The sequence below is a fragment of the Silurus aristotelis genome (genome assembly GCF_946808225.1).
Source record: "Silurus aristotelis genome assembly, chromosome: 2".
Taxonomy (NCBI): domain Eukaryota; kingdom Metazoa; phylum Chordata; class Actinopteri; order Siluriformes; family Siluridae; genus Silurus; species Silurus aristotelis.
The window spans coordinates 28236268-28261685 of NC_139575.1; the positions used below are offsets into that span (position 1 = coordinate 28236268).

The 25418-nt window shown below is 35.5% G+C and overlaps 1 protein-coding gene across 1 annotated transcript in view; it reads left to right on the forward strand.

Moving 5' to 3' along the window:
* Positions 1 to 25418, forward strand: part of cntn4 (contactin 4) — a 166482-nt gene that overhangs the window by 135797 nt on the left and 5267 nt on the right. The window contains exons 13-18 of the mRNA XM_083531988.1: positions 13508 to 13683; positions 17967 to 18084; positions 18707 to 18865; positions 19370 to 19519; positions 21121 to 21191; positions 24941 to 25175. Of these exons, the coding sequence (XP_083388114.1) occupies positions 13508 to 13683; positions 17967 to 18084; positions 18707 to 18865; positions 19370 to 19519; positions 21121 to 21191; positions 24941 to 25175 (909 nt within the window). The remainder of the gene's footprint in view (positions 1 to 13507; positions 13684 to 17966; positions 18085 to 18706; positions 18866 to 19369; positions 19520 to 21120; positions 21192 to 24940; positions 25176 to 25418) is intronic.

Genomic DNA, 25418 nt, shown 5'->3' on the forward strand with positions numbered 1-25418 from the left:
CCTTGGGGACCCCGGATCTGATTCCTGTCTTGTCTCTGCTTTGGAGATGTATTATGCAGCATTAAATATGAATGAAAGTGCTCGGCACCGTGTGTGTTGTGAATCAGAGGAGGGGAAAAGGCGTTTCAGGAAGTAACTATCGCACCGGTTGAAAGAACGTTAATGCAAGATAATTATATCTCATAACCTTAAGTTTTATGCTATCAGAGACAGGTGCCTTCCTGCATTGCTCCTTCCTTATGCCTTCACTGTACTTAAATATTCCGTAAAACAAGAGCACTTCAGATATAAACTCAATTTCAAAAGTCAAATATTTTTCACAACTACATATTAATTCATGTCAAACCAAGTGCTATTAAAGCTCGAAAATCAATTTTGCACTATCAGTAAACATGTAGTCATGGAGTTATTAATTTCATGTATGACAAGAGGAAAAATGGAGAGTGTGACCAATATTGACTAAAACACAAAGTGAAATGATTACCTTGGCATACATGTCAGTGTAAGTGATGTCATTTTGGCAGCAATATGTCACAGCTCTTAGTCTCAGTGAAAAGTAATTGGTGAGCACTGATTCAGGAAGATAGATTTAGTCAATAAAGAGAGCAAGAATAAAGAAGCTTGTTTAATTAAAGACACTAAATTCTATACTTTCTAAATGTACCCAAGTGCAAGTTCAGACTTTATTTTTCTCTCAACAATACTGTAGATGTCAGTTGAAGAGAAATGTCTTTATAAAGCACTTGTCATAGTTATAAATTGCTGAGTGTTATTTTAGTTTTAAATACGTAAAAGACCATCAAAACAGCTTAGTAAATAGTACATAACAAAGGTTTATGCACTTCAGTGTTCAATTACTCAAAATTTAAATAATTAGCTTTGTTCACTGTACAACAGGGCTGTTTTATTAATTGCACCCTGTCTACATTCTATTTTTGTTAAAAGGTATTATATGTACCGGAGTTTCTTCTTGGGATAAATAAAGTACATTCATCTACCTACCCAACCATCCTTCCACCCAATCATCCATCCAGTTATCTCTTTCTTTCTTTCATCTATCTATCTATCTATCTATCTATCTATCTATCTATCTATCTATCTATCTATCTATCTATCTATCTATCTATCTATCTATCTATCTATCTATCTATCTATCTATCTATCTCGTTCTCTCTCTCTCTCGCTCTCTGTCTGTCTGTCTGTCTGTCTGCCTGCCTGTCTGTCTGCCAAGGTAACAATAAAAGACTTATTGTTTACAGCTGCTATTACATATGTAAACATATATGTAAATATTAACATGTTTTATAGTGTACCACAACATTAAACATAAACATTTGGAACATAAATTTAAACTTGGCTAACAAAACATTATTACTGATAGCAAATTGTTGTGGTATAAAAAATATATATAACCAGCATAACACCACCTTAACAGCCCAGCCTGAATAACTTTATTCCATATACACCGACCAGGCATAACTTTATGGCCACCCGTCAGGCATAACAATATGTCTACCTGCCTAATATTGTGTTGGTCCCCCTTTTACTGCCAAAACAGTGCTGACCTATCAAGCATTAACAGCATTAACTTCTTCAGCAATTTGAACTACAGTAGCTTGTCTGTTGGATCGGCCTTTGCTCCACATGTACATCAACGAGCCTTGGCTGCCAATGACCCTGTTGCCGGTTCACCACTGTGTTTTCCTTAAACCAGTTTTAAAAGAGATACTGAAAACTACAGACAAGGAACGAACCCACAAGAGCTGCAGTTTTGGAGATGCTCTGACCCAGTCGTCCAGCCATAACAATTGGCCCTTGTCAAACTCGCTCGAATCTTTTCATTGCCCATTTTTGCTTCTAACACAGCAACTTTGAGGATAAAAAGTTCACTTGTTGCCTACTATATACCACCCACTAACAGGTGCCATGATGAAAGAGATAATCAGTGTTATTCACTCACCATTCATAAAGTTAAAATGTAACAATGTTATGTCTGGTCGGTGTACAGTACTGTTCACCTCAAGAATATTTACTGTCCATGTTTCAACTAGAATATTTATTATAACATGTAAGTCTGGAATATTGTTTCCAATAATTATAGACACTACAGACACACAGATCACATTCTGTTATGATCATAGATATGTCATACCCAAACATGGGTCACCTTGATCAAAAACAGAAGTAAGACAGGAAGATCTGATTCAAAATGGCTATATTATATTATATTATATTATATTATATTATATTATATTATATTATATTATATTATATTATATTATATTATATTATATTATAATTATTATAATATGATTATTATTATTATTAGCATTATTATTAATATTATTATATTTTCTGTCTTAGGAATTTAGCTGAAAAGATGAATTTTGCTTTTAATCCTGGGCTCTAAAATATATATCGAATGTGTATTTTTCAAGGTACATGATAGAAAATACATTTACTATTCAATCACTTTTCTACTGAATACTGCAATAACAACACCCTGAAAGACACTTGTTTTTCTTTGCTCCATTCATCTCAATTATCCTTCTTTTGACATCACTTCATCAGTTTATACCTAAAATACATCCCTAAATGACTCTCATGCAGAGAACTTGTAATGCATTTGAAACAAAAAAAGATAAAGTGTTGCTGGTAATCTATCTACACACAAAGATGGATGTGCTTCTTTCCCTGAATTAGCACAATAATCTTTGGAGCTAGACTTGCTAGACAATTACATGGGACAGTCTAGCTCTAGCCATTTGCTTTTTTTCTATCATCCTATTTGAGTGTTACAGCATCCTTGGCTGATGTACAAATACTTGCTCATATTATCTACTTCCTCTGTGTCAGTATCAATAATGCAGAGGCAACACGATGGGCTAATTTACATATGCAATTTCATTTAGGATCTGCAACCATGGCGTGTGTGTATATCAAAGCAATTGGTGGCCCTTATGGGACATGACAGCATATATTTAAATTGACTGTTGCTGTACAAGGGCTGAAATACCTGTCACATCAAATTCTTCCTAGATAGGTCTGTGTAAACTCACCACACAGATATGCATATACTGTAGGAGAACACATGCCATAGCAGTGACAACAAATGATACAACGTATCAGTTCAAGTAATATCCCAATTATCCCAATGCTAAGAGGATATTAACCAGATTCATTAGTCTTAATTAAAATTAGATTTTTTTTCATAGACAGAGATTAACAAGGGGCAAATCACATGACTGGTATTTTGCCCTTTTAAGTAAAAGCCTGTCGAAATCTGTTTTGATTTCTCAACCTTTAGTCTCTTTGTCAAATGACCACATTCAGTCTGAAACAACTTTTCAAATTACTCTGTGTAGTAAAAGCCTCTTCAAATACAAAAAATATTTAAAAAGCATTTACTCAAGTTCATTTCTAGGTTTTTTCTTCTAAACAGCAAAACCTGGGCAATTAAATTGGATTACGTTTGTGAATGTTGTATTTTCAATAGAGAAATTTAGGAATTTATGTCTTGCTCTATTTGAATTCAGTTCACTTATCCCCAAAGATCCTCCAAGACCCATTAGCTGAGGTAGGTCCTTTTGTCACTTTTACACTGGGGTAACTTTAGTGTTGAAAGTAAACTAAAGTCATTATTTGTAAAGGTCAATATTTATAAATGAGATAGGGGAAATTTATTAGGGTGAGTTAAATTCTAGTGATTATAATGAGCTCCATGTCCCAGCATCCTGTACAAACAGACCCGCCTTTAGCAGAATGCACTAAATGTTCTATCTTGCCATTACACTACCTGCAGCTGGTTCTTAGCAAATCAAGGAGGCTATTAAATTCAAGTGCTTTCTCGCGATCCTTGTGAGGTCTATGATTGTGGAATAGAGGGTCATTGGGCCATGGCAATGGAGAGGTTGGTGAGTGAACTGGTCTGGTGCATTAATAGAACAAAATGACGGTTATTCAGGAAGTGGTCTTGAGTTGGCAATGTCGAAAGGGGTCAAGTTAAAATATGATCAAGGTCAAGCCAAAAGAAGAAAAAGCTGGAGGTCATGGTTCTGACAATGACAGACTCAGATTGCTCTAAGACAAAAAGAAGAGCTCACAAGTAATATTAAAATGTATTCCTGAATTCCCCAAGCAGACTAAAGCCACTAAACCTAAAACAGTGCTATGGCCGTATGTTTCAGGCATTGTATTTGTAGATTAAAAATGGGAGTTGTTAGTGAAATCCTGTTAAATATGTCAGTTTAACTAATTATGGACAGCATCATGGGGGCTAGAATAAATGCAGATTAGAAGGTTAAAATGTTTTTAGGGCAATTGAGAAAATTGCATTTCAGTGTTGCTGATTTTCAAGAAGAGAAGCTGCAATTTGATGTTTTCCCATTTAGGGCATATATATACAGTGAGGAAAATAAGTATTTGAACACCCTGCTATTTTGCAAGTTCTCCCACTTAGAAATCATGGAGGGGTCTGAAATTGTCATCGTAGGTGCATGTCCACTGTGAGAGACATAATCTAAAAATAAAAATCCAGAAATCACAATGTATGATTTATTAACTATTTATTTGTATGATACAACTGCAAATAAGTATTTGAACACCTGTTTATCAGCTAGAATTCTTACCCTCAAAGACCTGTTAGTCTGCCTTTAAAATGTCCACCTCCACTACATTTATTATCCAAAATTAGATGCACCTGTTTGAGGTCGTTCGCTGCATAAAGACACCTGTCCACCCCATACAATCAGTAAGAATCCAACTACTAACATGGCCAAGACCAAAGAGCTGTCCAAAAACACTAGAGACAAAATTGTACACTTCCACAAGGCTGGAAAGGGCTACGGGGAAATTGCCAAGCAGCTTGGTGAAAAAAGGTCCACTGTTGGAGCAATCATGGAAAATGGAAGAAGCTAAACATGACTGTCAATCTCTCTCGGACTGGGGCTCCATGCAAGATCTCACCTCGTGGGGTCTCAATGATCCTAAGGAAGGTGAGAAATCAGCCCAGAACTACACGGGAGGAGCTGGTCAATGACCTGAAAAGAGCTGGGACCACCGTTTCCAAGGTTACTGTTGGTAATACACTAAGACGTCATGGTTTGAAATCATGCATGGCACGGAAGGTTCCCCTGCTTAAACCAGCACATGTCCAGGCACATCTTAAGTTTGCCAATGACCATTTGGATGATCCAGAGAAGTCATGGGAGAAAGTCATGTGGTCAGATGAGACCAAAATAGAACTTTTGGGTCATAATTCCACTAAACGTGTTTGGAGGAAGAAGAATGATGAGTACCATCCCAAGAACACCATCCCTACTGTGAAGCATGGGGGTGGTAGCATCATGCTTTGGGGGTGTTTTTCTGCACATGGGACAGGGCGACTGCACTGTATTAAGGAGAGGATGACCGGGGCCATGTATTGCGAGATTTTGGGGAACAACCTCCTTCCCTTAGTTAGAGCATTGAAGATGGGTTGAGGCTGTGTCTTCCAACATGACAATGACCCGAAGCACACAGCCAGGATAACCAAGGAGTGGCTCTGTAAGAAGCATATCAAGGTTCTGGCATGGCCTAGCCAGTCTCCAGACCTAAACCCAATAGAGAATCTTTGGAGGGAGCTCAAACTCCGTGTTTCTCAGCGACAGGTCAGAAACCTGACTGATCTAGAGAAGATCTGTGTGGAGGAGTGGGCCAAAATCCCTCCTGCAGTGTGTGCAAACCTGCTGAAAAACTACAGGAAACGTTTGACCTCTGTAATTGCAAACAAAGGCTACTGTACCAAATATTAACATTGACTTTCTCAGGTGTTCAAATACTTTTTTTGCAGCTGTATCATACAAATAAATAGCTAAAAAATCATACATTGTGATTTCTGGATTTTTTTTTTTAGATTATGTCTCTCACAGTGGACATGCACCTACGATGACAATTTCAGACCCCTCCATGATTTCTAAGTGGGAGAACTTGCAAAATAGCAGGGTGTTCAAATACTTATTTTCCTCACTATATATATATATATATATATATATATATATATATATATATATATATATATATATATATATATATATATATATATATATAAATGCCAAAAGTATCCTTTAAAAGCTTTATGGGAAGTCAAATTCTGCCGTGATGGATACGAAGTTGATCATGAATATGCCAAATGTGAAAAGAAATAGTGTTGCAAATTTGCAATACGTCAGAGTGCTGAGTATGGTGGATGTCATGAGCAGGTAAAGTACAATATATATTGCAGAGTTGCAAATCAAGATTTCTATATAGATGAAGTAAGAAAAGCTGATCAAAAGATGCAGAAACTGAAAAGTCAGCTTGGGCACTAGAAATACAGTCAAAAAGTCACATGTCTTGCATTTTTTTGGCAGTTGTCATTAATTTATACATTTATTTATGTTTTGCTCTGCTCTAGTCAGGTATGATCCTACCACAGGAACACCGGGCATGAGGCAGAAATAAATCTTGGTATGGTTGCTAGTTGATCACAGAGTACCTTGCACAGACACAAAAATATGAATTCACGTCTAGGGGCAGTATTACAGTTCACCTGTTGGCATGTTTTTAGGACATGTGGGAAAAACCAGAGGAAATGAAAACAGAGAGAAAATGTGAAACTCAAACTCAGGTATAAAGTTGTGCCACTGAGGAGCTCTAAGTCAACAATGTTAGCTGGCATGCTACCCACTGTGCCATTGCATCAGCCAAATGTGAACTGTTCAGCAAAAACAGGTAGTAATACTAAAAGTGTTAAAATAATAATGTCAGCAAAAGGTTTTTTCTTTAATGTATTTTGTTAGCATTATTGGCTGGGATTTTTTTTATGTATAAGTGGTGCAGAAAAATGCAGTACAAAACTGTGGGTAGCAATAATTTTTCTATACAAAGTAGAATAAGTATAGATATTGTTCAGGAGAAAGGCCAGCCTTCAAGAAGCACAATAAAAGCAGCAAATTGGGAGCACTCCAAAGCATTGTGTGAGGAGAGAATGGCGATACATATAACAATGGAAGGTATAAAAAAGGTGATAAGTTGTGCAAAATACTCTGTGCAACATCTGAAGTAATATGTAGTTGATTAAAAGAAAGAAAGCATTATAGTTGGTATGTAGTAAAACAATTAAAAAGATCCCAATGGCTTTTATCACCGCTGGTGTTTTATAAACTATAAATAAGCTCAAGCAGTAGTAAGGAGAGCCATTCATGCAGAAAAAAAAAACATTTTGGAGACAACTGTGCTTTGCAATTGGCAGGTAGTAGAGTATAGACAAAAATTAGGAAGATAGCATGCATTAGAATGAGTTATACTCTTGATATAAATAGTAATTGGGAAATAAAAGCTGTAGGGTTAGTGGAAGTATTCACTGAGCAAATAGTGATAGCAATTTGACAAAAGAGAGGATATTTACAGTATAGGACTAAGCAGAAGAAGAAAATCAATACAAACTCATTATTAACCACAGGTATTATACTCTATAAATCTAAATATCTAATTGCATGTAGTTCAGTTTATTCAAAATGTAAAAGTTCGATTAAAATGTTCTTTTACACAGATAAAACAAGCCTTCCATTTTAGGGATAATATTTATGACCGTATGATTAAACATTTGAGAAAAGGATTTCTGGCATGTACTTTACTTATTCTATAAAATATGAGTAGGACTCCCGTACACATGGAAACAATGGGTAATAGTGCAAATTTAGAAACCAGGTAAAGATACTTGCACTTAAAAGACTAGTAACTACAGACCTATTGCTCTAACAATCTTTGTTACAATCATGGAACTCCTGGCTTTATAGCAAGCCTTTCTTGTTTTTTTGTAGAAGACATTATACATATTTTGTTTTTAGAAAATGTCACTTGCTAGAGCTGATGGAAAAATAGTTAACAGTATTTTAGAATGATGATTGACATGCTCAGAAATTATTCAACAAACATAATGATCAACATAACATATGTTTTTTAACATAATGATCAATGAAATCTTCTCAAACTAGATCCAATATTTGACAAATCTTTAATTGTGACCGATTTGTATATTCATTTTACTTAAAATGTCTCCCCTTGTTATTAATTATTTAATATTTATAAAATTATTTTACACCCTGAAAATGATTCTTTTAAAAATGATTTTCTTTTGAGATGTCATGTTTTTATAGTTAATATGTTACATTTTTTAGTGGTTGTTTTAATTGTTAAATATGTTACATGGCTTCTTGAAAAATTCAAAATTAAGCTCTGCTGAGGAGAGGTCAATGCTGAAATTGTCTGGGAAGACAACGATATTTAGTGATTAAAATATATTTTTTTGTTACAGTTTATAATTTTTTTATATCTAAGTAAGGAAAGGATGTCACGAATAAATGTGTGTTGCGTTGAAGGTTCAAATAAAAAAATATAAATATAATAAACATAAATAAGGTTTTTATGTTTATTTATTTATATATATTTTTTTTTAATCAAGCAGAAATGCACGCTGCATCAATCGCACATTAATAAAACTTGTGACATTAAAATGAATTTGTGTTAGCGTGTTATTAACGCATTGTATCTATATATATGTAGAGAATATTTTACAGATACATTATCTGGTGTGGACAGTAAGTTTTAAATCAGACATTTTTTAAATGTGAAAATCAAGAAAGACTTTTATATCATTAGCCATAATTTCCTCTCAGATTATATTCAAAATTCTGACATTTCAGTGGATGAAAAGTACTACCTTTGAGAGCAGTTCTATACTCAGCCTCTGTCTGAGTGCTACAAAGCCTGTAGTGAAGTCAGCTTTTTGAATAGATCTCATTTATAAAATGCAGCAAGACCTTTGGCACATTCAGAAATAAAAGGACCAAACTGTGCTTTTCCTTTTTCTTTGCATCAAGAGTGCACATTCACGTTGTGTAGCTTTAATTAGTATTTTGAATAGTAGTGTGTAAGGTTTAATTTCCAACATGTTAAAAATGAATTTTAGGTGAAATATAGGTGTATCCTTGGTGTTACCACGCAAGTGAGAAGAAGACTTTTTTTTTTTTTAACATTTAGAACTTTTCTCAAAGTACTCATTAGGGGTCTAACAGTACCATCAAGTAACATTTGTTTAATTTCAGTTTGATTTCAGAAAAATTTAAACAAGAAAAAGAATGCTTTCTACATTTCCAATGTAGTAAAAATTTCTGTTCACTACAATAAAAAAATTTGGTCTAAAACTTTAGGATTTTCTCCCCCTGAAAATGTACTAAATACTGACTTGGGGAAAGCAAGCAACTAAAACAAAACGAGCTCTTTAGCAGAACTAGTGCTCCAAAGTCAAAATTCTCAATTTCTGTGTCCTTCAGTGTTGTTTGAAAGCTAACAAAGAACTGCTGTAATGTGGTCATGCAACCAGATAACATATAATGCATGTTGGAGTTATCTGTTATCAGGCTTCACAAGTGCAGATCTTGCAGGTTCTCCTTAAAAGATGTGAGCATGTGACCAGCGTGCTCTTTATATCTGTGCAACTGCAATACATGCATAATTAATCAGATGCTGAATTCCACGGTCTGAATCACACATTTAGAAGATGCATAGAGAGAGCATTTTTGTCATGATGTATTATAACACCCAGTAGTATTGTAACAACCAGTAGAAGAAAGGAATTACAGTCGAACCCACTTATCTCGACCTCGGTTAACTTGCCAACCCTATTAAGTCGACGTTTTTGAAGTGGAACCGCCAAATTCTCGCTTTGTCTTAGCATTTTTTAATCGGTTATGTCGATTCTTTTATGTCGACGAACCCTAATATCTCAAACACAAGGGGGGGCAAATTTGCCACTTAACGTCGGTTATCTCGATCCGCTTGACCAATCGCCGGCTTTTGCTACGTCATTTTGCCATCTCACTACCGTATTTTCGCGTATATAAGACGCGTCTTATAGAAGGTTTTACGTACCCCTCACCCAGGGTGCATCTTATATACGCGAAAATACAGTAGTGAGACGGCACTGTGCAGCCGCAGAAAAACTCACGGAAGTGGCGGAAAAATCAAGCCTTACAGATGCTAACGGTGTAGGATAATTTTCAGAGCTGTGTCAGAGTGAAATGACTCGAGAATTAAATTTTGACACCGGTTAGCTTTTTGTAAAAACGAACTTCACCCCGCACGTTTTTTATGATTTTGTGAGCGATCTTTGTGTTTGCAATGTAAGAGAATATAATAAAGGTTTGTTTTGAGAATCGACGGTGGTTTGTATTGTATACTGGTAAATCTCTGCTGTTAGTTGGTGTACATATGCCCTTTTGGTGTAAACAAGCATGTATGTACATTTTTATAGCATGCCTTCATCAAAAAAATCACGGCAACGCTGTTGTGTAAAAAAAAAAAAAAAAAACACGTGCATGTACATTCTCATTTATTAACGCACATCATGTACATAAAGAAATTTCAAGCACGTTAATATACTGCCGCCATATTGGTTTTCGGTTATCTCAACGCTTTTTGGCACACCCCTACGCGGGTGACATAATGAATAGAAAGTTCAACTGTATTAGGTAAACCCAAGTCAATACAGCCAATATAATTAAAAAAAAAAGGGTTTGGCAGAAAATAAGGGTCAAAAAGTAAAGTCAGAGACATCTATAAACTGATTATGAGCATAAGGACAGATGACAATTCAGAAGCCAAAACTCACATATAACCTGTAAGGTAGAGACCATATGTTATACCTAAAATGCAAAAAAGTAAGGTAACTTTGTTTAAAAATAAAGAAAAAATAAAATTTTAAGACAATAAAATTCTCTGATACTTAGGGATACTTAAAGACAACAAAAAATAAAAATGCTTTACCATCCATCACTGGTTACAATGATAATATCTCTATTATTAGGTAAAAGATATTTATTTAATATATTAGCTCTTTAGTAATTGTCTCTCTGTTGTTTGTATATATTTTCCAAGCAAGTACAAATTCCACATTGTAATCCAATTGCAATTCAGTCAACTGCCTTTTAATCCATCATATTTTATATTTTTTGCTTTTATGAAATGACTGAAAGAAGTGAACAATTCTATAAATGTCTTCCAGGTAACTATAAGCCAAGGTGATTTATATATACATCGCTTTGTACTTATTTTTTGGTGATGCTTCACTGTTCTGTGCCCTTTAGGACTCACTTGTTATAATAGTAATAACCAAGCTAAAAGAAAAGCCATGACAAAGATGATTACTGCTTTATAGGGGATACTTGGGGTTGGTTGACTTTTATCCTTTTTTTCTACATTCGATTTGTGTGATCACAGCTCAAGCTGTGTGATGTCTGGTGAGCTTTAAATTGAGCACTCAAACCTGTGCTTTTGAATTATCAGCTTCTTGTAGCAGTGGTGGAACCAGGTGAACATTGTGACAGAACATTGCATGTTTATTCTTTTGGAAAGGATTTAGACTTTTACAAGTGAATAACAAAATATCAGTCATGGTATTGGATATCGTTATTATAATTGAATATCATTTTATAATTCAAATTTCTTAATTATTATAAATATTATATTTAAAGACACCTCTTTTCAGGTTGCATTGCTATTTACATTAGATTTATTTTTGTCTTATGTTGTTTTTTTCCACTGATTATTTTAGGAACCCTCAATTAATTATAAAAGACTATTTATTGAATATTATTGTAATATATGTAATATTCTGTATGAGGTTTACCAAAAAAAATAAGTAAGCTAGACATTAATTTAATGGAAATCAACTGATACATATAGTTTTAATTATAATTCAGATGAATGTGTTCAGGAGTGGTCAAGGTTTTGATTCCTAACACTGAAATCATCAGAATTTCATAAAGATATTTAGAACATGTTTATTTACAATAACACAACAATTCACCTATTTTTCGGGTAAATAAATAAAGGTAGCCATAGCGATCTTTGGACCATGAAATGCACCCTAGCAACATGTTATTATGACTTGAGACATAAGTCAAGATAGCTACAATAATAATTGCTAGTAAGTAGTCAGTGTTTTATGGCTTGTCAACATGTTCCTTTCAACCTTTCAATTGAACAAGATTACTGTGAGGGTATTTTTTCTGCTGACACTTACAGTGATCATTTGCCTCCTGATAAATTAATGGGATCTGACAAAGAAACAAAGAGATCCCACTCTGTTCCTTTCATTTGAGCTGCCCACAGTGAGCAGCATTACACTGATAGCTATCAGTCAAATTATTATACAGAGAACTGGCGGAGAGTTCAGCATTAAAAAGCCGGAGTTAAACATTGAGTGTGTCGCAAATAAAAATGGAATTGAGGAAAAGGGAATTAGGTAAACCGTGCATCCCTTAGTTAGCTTGGCCCCTCAGACTGGGATGAAGAAGTCATTCACATTGAACACAAACTATGTTGTCCCTGAAACAGAAATGCACAAAATGCTCAAGAGAACCCAATTCCTCCTATAGTTATAGACTAGTAACAAACATCTTCAGCAGAGTAGGGTTAATAAAGTAGAGATGAAAGGTATCTGGGACAGGAAAAGAGGAATCACCTACTGGCAAGCTCCAGCAATAGTCTTCATGGTCCTATTTGATGCCTTTTCTTCTATTCCTGGGCAATGGCTACACATCCATCTTTAGGAAGTGACATTAGAACAATGGGCTGCACTCCAATGTCACCTATTATGCTGTTGTGACAGACATTTGGAGTGAGCTTTCGTCCTCAAAATAAAGGCAGTGATGCCTCCTTATTGTGTTGGTCACAAAACCCTGATAGCCTGTTCCTGATAATGTCTAATATCAGAAAAAAAGAGACGAGTGAGATTGTTTCATTATGTCGGGGAAGACGAATCTTCAACCCTAGATTGAAAGCCTGATTCTGGCTGTGCAAATTTATCCTTGTCTTGGGGCATTGTCTGCCATGCATAATTTTTTGCCAGGTGAAATTCTGTTCAAACATGCATACAGCACCCTCATGAGGTAGAAACATTTTCTGCTACAGACTACAAGCTGTAATGGATTTAAATCTTAATTCACATTCACATTCTTTCTTCTTCACTTGCATTGCAAAACTAGCCCTACAAGGGGTTGGTGGTTTTCATAATTTTTGAAGTGGTACTTTTCTGGGAAGCTATGACTCTAACACATGCTGCTTCTGTCCATTGTCTCTCACTGATTACTTTTCAATAGGCTCATTAGCACTGTCTTTGTTATGCTCGACACTGAGTAATTGGCCCTTTTGAATAATGCTGTTGTGCAGAGTAACTCAAAAGTTATTTCCCATTTGTCTTGGATTTCATTCTTTTTGCACCTACAACCTAAAACGTAATAAATAAAAAAAATAATAATAGTTATAGTATTTCTTAAATTTCAACAGAAAAAAAACAGAATAAGAACTCCACAAATGTTTTACAGTGTACCTTTTACTAACCTGTTCAATGTTAATCAATTGCAACTCTATATTGAGATTATACTGACCACAAAACAGAATTCTGAACTCTGCTTGAATGTTACAGAGGCCACGATCATCACTACGGGTCCCTCAACGCTGGATGTTACAGTGGGTGAGAGCATTGTTTTGCCCTGTCAGGTGACCCACGACCACTCACTGGAGGTCAAGTTTACATGGTTCTTCAATGAGCAGCTCATCCATTTTGGCAGTCATGGAGGATACTTTGAGAAAGTTGGTAGTGTAAGTATTGACACACTAACGGGTAAATCACATGATGATTAGAATTGATATCTTCAATTGATGTTAGTAGGCTATATACTGTTAACAGCTCTAACGCCTTCAACTAGAAATTAATTTCTCTTTCTTTACCTTATTTAAGTTGGAAAAAAAGCTCGCTTTTTTAAGGTACCTTATAAACATCGCATCTTACTTATAGTCTGTGATTATATGCTATTGCGCATACTGTCATACATGGGCTTCTAAAAAAACACTGCTTGAAGCTTGAGTAGTCATCTGTAACGTGATATACTTGACAAGTTGGTACAGATCATTTGCATAATATACTATATATTTTATTCCTCCTATTTAAAGCTATAAAAGATGTACTTAAAATAATGTACTTGTAATGTAACCCTTTGTTGAAGGACACCTGACCATCATGCCTATTTTTGGAATGTGTTTGTATTTTCTTGTATTTTACAACTTACAAAGTGAGTGCTATGAATTCAATTGACAAACATAGAGCCCTGACATTCAAAGAAAAGTGAAAGGCATAGAAGGACTAAATCTGGAATGTATTGTCTAAAAAGCACATGGCGGTGTGATAGTAGGATGTCTACAACCTTCGAGCCATATACCATATATGATGCGTTGTTTGCTATTGTAACAATAAAAAGTGTAAGTAGTTTGTAAGTACCTGGTAAGCGACAGAAGCTTCACCCACACCTTTATTGTAAAACAATGAAGTTGTAAATGTACTACACAGTCAAAGACTGCAGTTAATAACAGCACACCCCAGTAACTCACTAGTTGACCAACAGACTCAGTCCTCAGAGTACAGGAGTTTAATGTTACTAATTAGATTCACATGAAGGTCATTACATCTGTGCCTATTTATACACCACTGGCTAAGATAAATCGTTCTGAATGTTCTGCATGTCTGAGCATTTGTTTTCTAGTGCTTACCCGTCTGCCTGCAGTGACCATTGGGGAAAATAATTGCTTAAAATTTAGGATTTCTCAAGGAATACAGAAAGGTTATTTTTGGGTCGTGTATCGCTTTGGATCTGTGTATCTCTGTTTTTACCCCCCTTTAAAATTTATATGAATGGATTGCACCAACATGGCAAGTATACCATGTTACAGATGACTACTCAAGCTTTGAATAGTGAGCTTTATCCAGAGTAGACTTTTAGATGCCCATCAACTACATACATTGTGAATCACTGTGCAAGCAAGCACAGTGGATGACCCAGTGTAAGTATTATAAAAAAAGTTATTGAGAGTACTGCCCAAATATTTGGGGTTTTGCACATGGGCATTGTCATGCATTTCACATCTTAGCCATCAAATTAGGAGTTTCCTTTCCTAAGGTCTAATAGTATTTCTCCTAATTAGAAGAGTTTTGTATGGACAATTAATATTCCTTACTCTTATCTGTAGTTTGGACACAAACGCAATATAACAACGCGTGGGATTCCAGAGAGAGGCATTTTGCGTATGGAGGGTAAATACCATTTTACTTAGGCAAGAAACCCAGTTAAGACCTCCACACTGCAAAAATGCTGACGCTATTCTGGGCCAGTGTGAGGCGAAAATGAAATCTTATTGGTTAAAGAAACAGACCCATTGATAATTCTCTTTATAGATAGACTGTACCAAAATTTTCTAAAATATAAAATATTTACAAATATTACAAAAATGTGCATGGTCTAAAAGTCTCTCTAAGGATAATATATATATATATATATATATATATATATATATATATATATATATATATATATATATATATATATATATATATATTATCAGGAAAGGTAAAGGCCATGACTAGCATTTGTCCTATATGAGTGTTTCTTTTTTAGATAATGCACATTTTTGTAATATTTGTAAATATTTAATATTTTAGTACATTTTGGTACAGTGTTGAATAATATCACATATCCATTGCCAACTGCTCTGCATTGCTTGGGTATTGCCATTGTCCTCACTGCTTAGCAAATCATGTTGACACACAGCACTACAGCAGTGCATAGTGCATCTTAGAAATTTTGGAGCTGTGCAAATTGGTTCCTCTGTGACATATGCTTACCCCATTGTGTAAGTATTTGTGTTTCGTTATGTTTTGGGGTGTTTTGTTGTTTTTTGCAAAAAAACAAGTTTTATAGAACCTACTGAACCAAAGTACCTAGAATTACCCACTTTATTGCACCGCATATAGTTTCTTCTATATGGAAATGACCTATCGAGGATTCTGTTACTGCAGTTTATATAGATGTTTAAACTCGGTGATGGTAAAATATCATTATCATTGGATGATATGAGTGGAATAGGAGGTCATAAAATGAAAGAAAAAATTGAAAGTTATAGAATTTCGATGATGTCGCATTAGGGGGTTTTCATGCTCTAAAGAAGCGCTTTACTACTGTTGGCAGCCAAGCTTCATTTGTGGCCCTTTTTACTCACAAAAGTACCACAGATATAAATTATGATGTTGGAAATTGAGAGCTTCAAGCAGCGAGAGAGGTATTGTGATATTGGAGTGAGCAGAATATTCTTTTTTTCAGAGAAATCTTAATGCTGAAACTTCCCAGTAGCATTGCCACCTTATAACTTCATTGTCCACAGTTCTTGACATATTGTCTGTGTGAAGCACTTTTAGCGTGATTTCCCACCTTTAATATCATGCCAGTTGATGTACTGAATACTGTTAATTGTTTAAAGTTGTAAGTATGTGGACTTCTGTATGGCCTTGTAATCAGTACTCCTTGTATATGAGACCCTTTCCAGGCCTTACTACAGACTCGACACCTAGACTAACACTAAAGTAAATGACTTGTCTTCACAGAATTTTGAACAAGCATCAATTTCAGCTCACAGTTAATGATTATTCTCCATTCCACACTATCACAGCTAAAACTTTATAAGTAATGTCTGGAACTGAGGCATACGCTCCTTATCATTGGTTATTATACTTTGCTATAGATTGCAAGTGTAGGTCTTTGTATGGATAAGATTTATTTACTACTTGGATAAGGAAGAGGAACTCATTTTATAGGAACACTCAACATGTTTTTGGTTTTCACAAAGAGGACTCAGATCATCCTGTTAGATGGGACTGGGTGATGTTTTCTGGGTGCTATTTTGAGCACTGTTATCTTATCCTGTTGATCTTCCTGCAATTATCCTCTACCATATCTGCCTTGATATAGTAATTATATTTTGTATTGTATTATGTATGTTTTACTTTGTATAGCACTAGGTCTGACGAGCATTATTCTTCTAAAACAAAGCCAAACCAGATTAAGGTAACTCTAATAGAATCACTTATACGAGAGTTTCCTCATTATGCCCAAGCACTGACAAGCTCAAATGTGTTAATAAAGAGTATGATTAAGCCACATGCTTTTATTCATATTTCATTAAATTTTCATAAATCCATTTTCCTTGTGTGACCAGCTTTGTCTTATGTGATTCATCATTGTGGTCCTTATCCTTGTGAAAGCCCAAGCAGACTTTGGCATGGACACCAATGACATGACAACTATAATAACTATTTAAAGAGCAGTTGGACAATTGACACCACTTTATATTCACCATCCATTCTATTCTGAATATTTTATTCATGCAATTATCTAATCAGCCAATCAAGAACAGCAGTACAATGCTCAAAACAATGCAGATAAACACCAAGAGCTACAGTTAAGGTTAACAACAAACATTAGCATAAAGAGAAATGTTATCTGTATAACTTCAACTATAGAATGGTTGCTGGTGCCAGATGGACTGTTTCGAGTATTTCATAAATATTGCCCTCCTAGGATTTTCCCACACAACAGTCATTATGGTTTACACAGAATGCTTATGTCCGATATGAACATTAACTGAAAATCCTGTATCCTGTACCTGTATCTGCATGGCTTTATTCACTGTGCTGCTGCCACATGTTTAACCAATTAGATATCTTAAGAAATGAGTATGTGTACATGTGTTCCTGTTAAAGTGATCTGTGGGTACAAATGGCAATTACTCTGTTTTTAAATTCAGAAAAAGTCATGAAAGTCTTAAGGTTTACAGTCAGATCAAAGTAAAAGCATATTTGTTGCTGGATCCAGTATACCAGGCTCATGTACCAGGTTTCAAATGCCTAGTAAAGTAAGCCATTGCAAATACATTGTAAAATGGAAAAATATTCATTCAAGCAGTTGGCCCAAATAAAACATCTATAACATCTTATCTTACAGTGTTACAGTCTAGTTGCCTTTACTTACTACACAATTGGTTTCACTGTCTTTTCTCAGCATTCTTCTGGAGACATCATGATACGGAATATTCAGATGAAACATGCAGGGAAGTACACCTGTGCAGTGCAGACCAAGGTGGACAGCAGCTCTATTGCCACAGACCTGATTGTCAGAGGTACCATTCAAACTTGTGCTATATGATTATACCACAGAGGACCAGTTTTGTTCCTACAGAGAGTTAAGTTCCACTTCTAGTTGAGGATAGCTGGTCTAGTAATTTAGCATGTATTTAGACATAAGTATTTGATACTAACAAGATGAGATTAAGCCTGGAACAACCCTCGTCAGGGCAGACATACATTTACTTATACAATTTTTAGTGCCATGTTAAGATTAAGTAAATATAAAAACTGAAGTGGATAAATGTTATTAATATTTTAGAGGTAAATATTTGTTTAATGGTAAATACTAGGAAATAGCCTGTTTTATTATTTTTTTTATTTAATGTTTTTTCTTCTGAATTTAACTATTATCACACAACTCATAAAATCTGACTGAGATAAATACAAGCCATACCACATGCACTATGACTATTTGAACACTGCTTGTGCATGAAACAACAAAGCAGCACATACAAAGTCTAATGCGGAAAGGAAATTAATTAAATTGTAATTAAATACAGCTAAATGCTTTATGAAGTTTTTTAGTTAGACTCTTTTGTTTTAGGTTTTTATATAAAGTCATAGCACACCATTAGAGTGTAGGTATGATTGTGTATTTATCTTGTTTTTCTTCAGGTCCCCCTGGCCCCCCTACCAGTATTCATGTCGAAGAGCTCACAGATTCAACAGTCTCTCTCTCTTGGAAGCCTGGTCCTGATAATCACAGTCCAATTAACGCCTACACTATCCAGGCTAGAACCCCCTTCTCACTGGGATGGCAAGCTGTCACCACAGGTAGGGTCCCTAATCAGACTACATCTGATAAAATCAGCACATGTTCTTCCATCCTCTGAGTCCCCTACAATCAGGGAAGAATGCTGTTTGTTATTTGCTCCCTGTCAAATGGTACATGATTATTAAGTACAGGATATTGATGTACATGGTATTTTTTGAATTTATTTTAAGCTTGATGGTGTGAATTATGGCAAGAGTTTATCATTAGTATGCTGCGGGTTTAACCATCATAGTAACATTCTGTTAGCAATAGCATAAAATAATGGCAGCATGAAAAGAGTGCATGAAACAAAAGCTACAAAGATTTATTTACATTAATTAAAACTGTAAATTTATTCATGTGTTTAGCATTCTCAATTTCACACATACCATGTATACTTATTTTTGGTGTCAATTATAAATAGATTTTAGTGTGTATCATAAAGAATTTTATTCACTGACTATCACTCAAGTTCTTTTGTTGTTGGCTTTTTTTCGATCAATGCATGTTTATTTTGTTTTCAGTTCCAGAAGAAGTCGGGGGTCGCCGTCTGACAGCTACAGTAATTGAGCTCAGCCCTTGGGTGGAGTATGAGTTTCGAGTGGTGGCAATCAATGCACTGGGTACAGGTGAGCCCAGCAAACCCTCCAAGCAAGTAAGGACCAAGGAGGCACGTAAGTAATTTAAACATGCACGCTAGCTTTTTGTAAACATCCCACATATAGTGACTACAGTGATACAGATGATAAGGTGATATGCACCTGTTTTAATTTATTTCTTAGACATTTATTTTACTGCAACACAAAGAATAAAGATAAGTCTTGGCGAAATATTGTTTGTCAATTGTATGCTTGTAATATGTGAATAGTTAACAATAATGTCACAGAGCAAATATTTTGTTATCATTTGCATCTACTAAAAGCCAAGCTCACTTATGGTAAAAAGCTGAATGCAGACAGCGTTCTGACAGTTTTACAGAACTAACAGTGGAGCAATACATCCAATTTCTACTACGAGAGCTACTTGCATAGTGGGATGACAGTCTGTGCCTGCTTTTTAGTGGCATTGCTAGTTTACTGCAAACCAGATCTTTACTTCTGTATCCAAAAAATACAATTCTTCCACAGGGAGAGTCATTGTGTTTAAGGGGCTCTCATTCCCCTTATAGGTTACACTCTAGTTTGAATTCCTGTCTTCACTAAATTGTCTTGCAGAGCATGCCCTTAAACAGGCTACCGAGAGGACAATTTAAAGCCATAAACATTGCTCATTGGACAGTGATTATATCCAGTGACTGTCACAAGGATACAAACTGCAGTTCTGCAACTGGCCCCCAAGCTTATTCAGGCTTAATGCTTTGTTTGTATCAAACTATAGTAAAATTTCTTTTCTACCACAGGAATTTCATTTTCTTTTGTATAGGTTTATCTTGGATAGAGTCAAAAAGGTAAAACCCTCTGTGGATTGAATTCATCCATTAACCCAAAACACAGATTTCTTTTTAAGCATTGCCATCCTCGTCCTAAATCAAATACTTTGGACTGCCAATGGTGTTTTTATGATGCAAATAATTGAACATGGTCAGTGGCATCAGAAAACTGCCATATTTGGATGACTTGCTCCTATGTGTTCCCACCTAAGTTCGGGAATAGCACTACCCTATTGCATTGACTGCCTAATATAAAAGCAGTCAATGCAATTCATCAGCATGCGGCTAGATTTTCTGAGCGTGCAAGCCAAAATTGGCATATAAAAGTGTAGCAGCCGTGTGCAGTCCTGGCATTTTTTTAGCATGCTAAAACCGATGATGGCCATGTTTACTGCATTAATCCCCTTAGGCTTTCTGCAGCTATAGCCTTTTTACAAATGGGTTATCAGCATATGACTGAATTGTAGTGGCCGCATTTCGTGAAACTTATCCTTTTCTCATTGAGTCCAAGCCCTTCTTGCTTCAAACCTGTTCTGAAACATTGTCATTTGTTGGTCTACTCAAACAATATTGAGATTGTCAACTATATCAAACATAAATGAAGCACAAGAATTCCACTGCAGCACAGACATTTAATTAATAGCCAACATTTACCTACACACACTGCTAATTTGTGTGTCGTTTATAAATAAGGAGGTATACCCAGAAGTTGTTACCCATTAGCAGTGAAGGTTGTATTAATGTTTAATAATTACAGTTTAATAGGTTGCCAGAAGTTATTACAATAGTTAAACTGACAAGCTTTAGCTTTATTAAGTGTGCTTTTGTTTTTTCTGTTTCCTTCAGTTCCCAAGGTCACTCCAGCTAATGTGAGTGGAGGAGGTGGAACTCGATCAGAATTAGTTATCACTTGGGAGGTAAAATACCATTCTAACATCAGTATGTGTTCATGTATTAAAATAAGTAGGCCTTGACATACTTTTTTTTTTACATGGAAAACAATATTAGTGACAAGTAAAGAAAAGCTTTTGGGATTGGGTAAATACAATTTTAGTCTCTTCTGGTTACTGTCTTTGTAAGGAATATTAAACTGTTCTGTTTTTGAAGTGCTAATCATGGAAAATGGTATCCATTACTAACAAGTTTGATAAAATTGTCATTTTCCAGCAGCATTTTTTGTTTGACGTATTAAGATTTATGTATGTACATGTTTATGTGAACTGTTTTATAAAGTAGCCTATTTTGTCAGCAGAACATGTTCACAGTGCTTCATTACATTTACATTTCATAATTTAGTTAATGAGAATCACCTCAGAGCCTGTATACAATATTACTTGCATTTTCAGCCTACTGTATACAAATATTTGTAGATCTAAAAACACTGTTTGGCTTATTCCTATCTATGTTTTGAACTCTGCTTCAATTACTTTTTGAATCACTCTTTGCCTTTTTCTTATCTGTAGTGAAAAAGGTAATTAATTTATGAATACGTTGTATCTTTAAAAGGGTATGAAAAATTTGATATAATAATAATTGTACTACCAAATATTGCTGACCTCTTATTGAGTCTTACAGTGCTTATAGTGCCCGCCAAGTGGCCTTACTTCCACACATACATTTCCTATTCATTTTCTGCATAGACCTTTTTTCTGCAAAAAATGATTTCTTGAAAAGTGGAAATAAAAAAAATGTAAACCAGGACAAAATTTAAGAGTATAAGATGGTATACATTTGAGCCTTGTATAAGTATTCATCCCTGAAAACATTTAATTATTTGCAACCTGAAATAGAAATGGACTTATTTCAGACCTTTAGATTTTTTGGAATATGTATTACATTTCCAAGGTTCAAAATATTTTTGTCACACAAAGCTTAAATAAACAAAGACTTAGACATTAAGTCAGTTGCTGCAAGTCTCCTGCAATATGTCTCTGTCAGCTTTGCATATCTGGATCCTGACAATTTTCTGGCCATTATTCTTGGCACAATTGAAGATTGGATGGAGATTGCTGGTGAACAGCAATTTCTAAGTCTTGCCATGGATTTTCAATTGGATTGAGGTTTGAGCTTTAACTGAATCATTCTAGAACATTCAATTTCTTATTTTCAGTGCAGATTAGGAACATTGGGTTTATTCATTAATCTTTTAGTTAAGCTGTATTTAAATTTTGTGTAAGCGAAAACCAAAAAAAAAAATGTTCTACAACAAAACTCCATAAAAGTGCACATGCAGCTGGATGCACTTGTCAGGTGACAAATACAGACACAAATGCAGATGAGTAACAACTTTATTGGTCAAGTTTGCAAATTCTTAAAATTATAAGACAAAAGTAAGGTCAAATAACAGGTAAGGGTCAGCCAATAAACAAATGACATAAACTGGAACACACAATAGTGAAATTTGAAATGCAGAACAGGATAAAAAAAAACAAAAAAACAAGCAGACTATGACACACTAACAAATGATACAGCAACAAATGGTACAAAAAAAAAACAGAGAACATTGTGATTGGCGAATGTATTGAGAGTCTTTTTATTCACTGAACATTGCAATTGGTGTGTGAGTTGGGAGCTGAAGTGATGGCCAGGTTTAATTTTCCGTGTTTTGTATTAGGTGAGGTAAGGATATTGATTTCAGTATTGACATGACAGAACAGCCCAGAAGAACAGCATCTGGGTTAGAATTCTTTTTGGGCTTTCTCCTACTCCATGGTCATAGGTAGTCCAAGTGGGATGCATGGAAATCTTGACATAAGAAAACTTGGGGCTCTTGGTGATGAGACCTGGTGTTACTGGCTTCATTTGTGAAACAAGGATTTGATGTGGCATTTTCAATGTGAATTTTACTTTATTAATTCTTTGTTAAAACTTGAATAAGCCGGTATAGTGTGTTCAAATTGTTAATGGGCTTGTAAGTTGTTAGCGGGCCACACTTGCTACCACCACCTGAAGCATTCAAATAAACTGCCCCAATCTGCTTCCCCTACTTGGCTTTCCATGCAATTTAAATGGCATGGCTAACCTTCAATCAGATGTTCAGGTACTTTAGCATCCGACTGGACACGATGGGTGATATAGAAGCACTTCCTGACCTAAGTCAGTTCAGATCAGAAACATCATTTCCAAAACCACCTCACTGAGCCAGGGCTGTGTGTTCATTCCACAGCTGTTCACTCCGCTGCCTCAGACGTCATGTTTTCCAGATGACGTGATAATGGTGGGTACATCTCATTAGCAAGAACAAGTCAGCAAAGCAAGTTCAGGAGAGCACAAAGTGACCACATTCCATGGAGGTTTTATGAGCCCCAAATTTCTTGATGGTCACCTGTTTAACATTACCTGTTTCCTCAACCCCAGTTCTTTAGCCAAGAACGCACAGAAGTATTTATATTTATTGAGAAAAGCTCATTCCCGATCTCCCCATGTTCAACCCATTATACAGATGGACATTCGAAGATTCCCTGGTTTTTCAAACTAACAACTGCCTTGTTTGAAAAACGCACTATTTTGAAAACTCTGCAATGGATATTGAAGTCAGCTGTGAAGATAACCAGGGTCTCTATTCTGTCTATTACAGTCATTCACAGCACACACTGCAGCCACAAAGCAACCAGCATTGTGGATGTCACCCTGCACCCCTCACACAAAATCACTCTCCTTGTAAAAAGTATCAAAGCTTGGGGCCTGACAGTCAAATTAAATAGTTATTTCTTCCACCAATCCATCAGTGTAACTTTTGCATACTGTTTTTTAAAATGCTGCTAAAAACACGAATCAGGATTCTATTAGCCAATGTTTTTATCTACAGCATTTAATATAACATTGTAGAATTTTTTTACTTTACACTGGAACTTTGGCTTGTTTGGCTACACTCTCTACACACTTTTTTTTTTTTACTGTGTACTGTAGCAGCTGCTAAAATGACAAACTTAACTTGACATTGTGTTGGGCTGCTACAGTAATGGCACAATTTCTCCTTCTGATGCCATTGGCATTACACAGGGGATGGTATGATTTGGACGCATGGGTTCTGGGGTGGATTTCTACAAAACAGGGTGGCAGTGGCTTTTATTTTTCCTCAAATCCTAAGCTTGATCACCATTCCAGCATTGATATGATACACAAAATAAATGATCAGAGTAAAGGCTAAAATATTGAACTGTTTGGTATTTGGACTCATTTCGAGTCCTAAAACATTTAATTATAGATAATATTAATGATGATGAGTGAGTGCTATCAACTGAGGCATTTGTTTACAGCTCACGCTTCAGATTTTCCCATTTGAGCTGTGGGTCTCTGCAGGTCATTGCTTTCCTGCCTAATGCCCCCTTACATCTTGACTGACTTTTGATTAATATCGAGTGTCAAATTTGTTCTAAACATATTACTGGTTATCATGATACTTCTGATGTGACAACTGGGTGCACGAACACATATTTTGGGGTTTCAGAGTTTTATAAGTTGAATACTTATGCAATCACACTTCTTCTCTCCTAAATCACTAGTGTGGGCTATTATTTGGATTCATGATGATTCCATGATATAATAACATTTCAGTTGTTTTCAGGATGTAAACACTACAAAATGTACAAAACTACAATATTTAAGGCAAGAGAATGTTATGTAACTCTCTCTATTTACTAATATGTACTCTTGTGTGCTGCAGCCTGTTCCTGAAGAACTTCAGAACGGCCCAGGTTTCGGCTATGTGGTGGCTTTTCGGCCATATGGTGCCACAGGGTGGATGCAGGCTGCTGTACCATCTCCAGAGGCCTCTAAATATGTGTTCAAGAATGAAAGCATCCAACCATTCTCCAAGTTCCAGGTCAAAGTTGGGGTCTACAACAACAAGGGTGAAGGGCCTTTTGGGCCAGTTGTCACAATCTACTCAGCTGAAGAAGGTACACAATTTTTTGCGCAAATTCCAAAATATTCTAACCTTTATGATGTATGCATTACACAGGCTGTTTTATACTGGCCATCTGTTTTACACAGGCCAATTTTGAACAGGACAGGTAATAAAAAAAATACAAATGTAGCACTGTTTAATTATTTTACTCTTGGATGAAAAAGAAACGGAATACTATCTATATATTATATATTTTTCAATTAATTTAAACTGAGCCAATTTCATTGGAAATAAA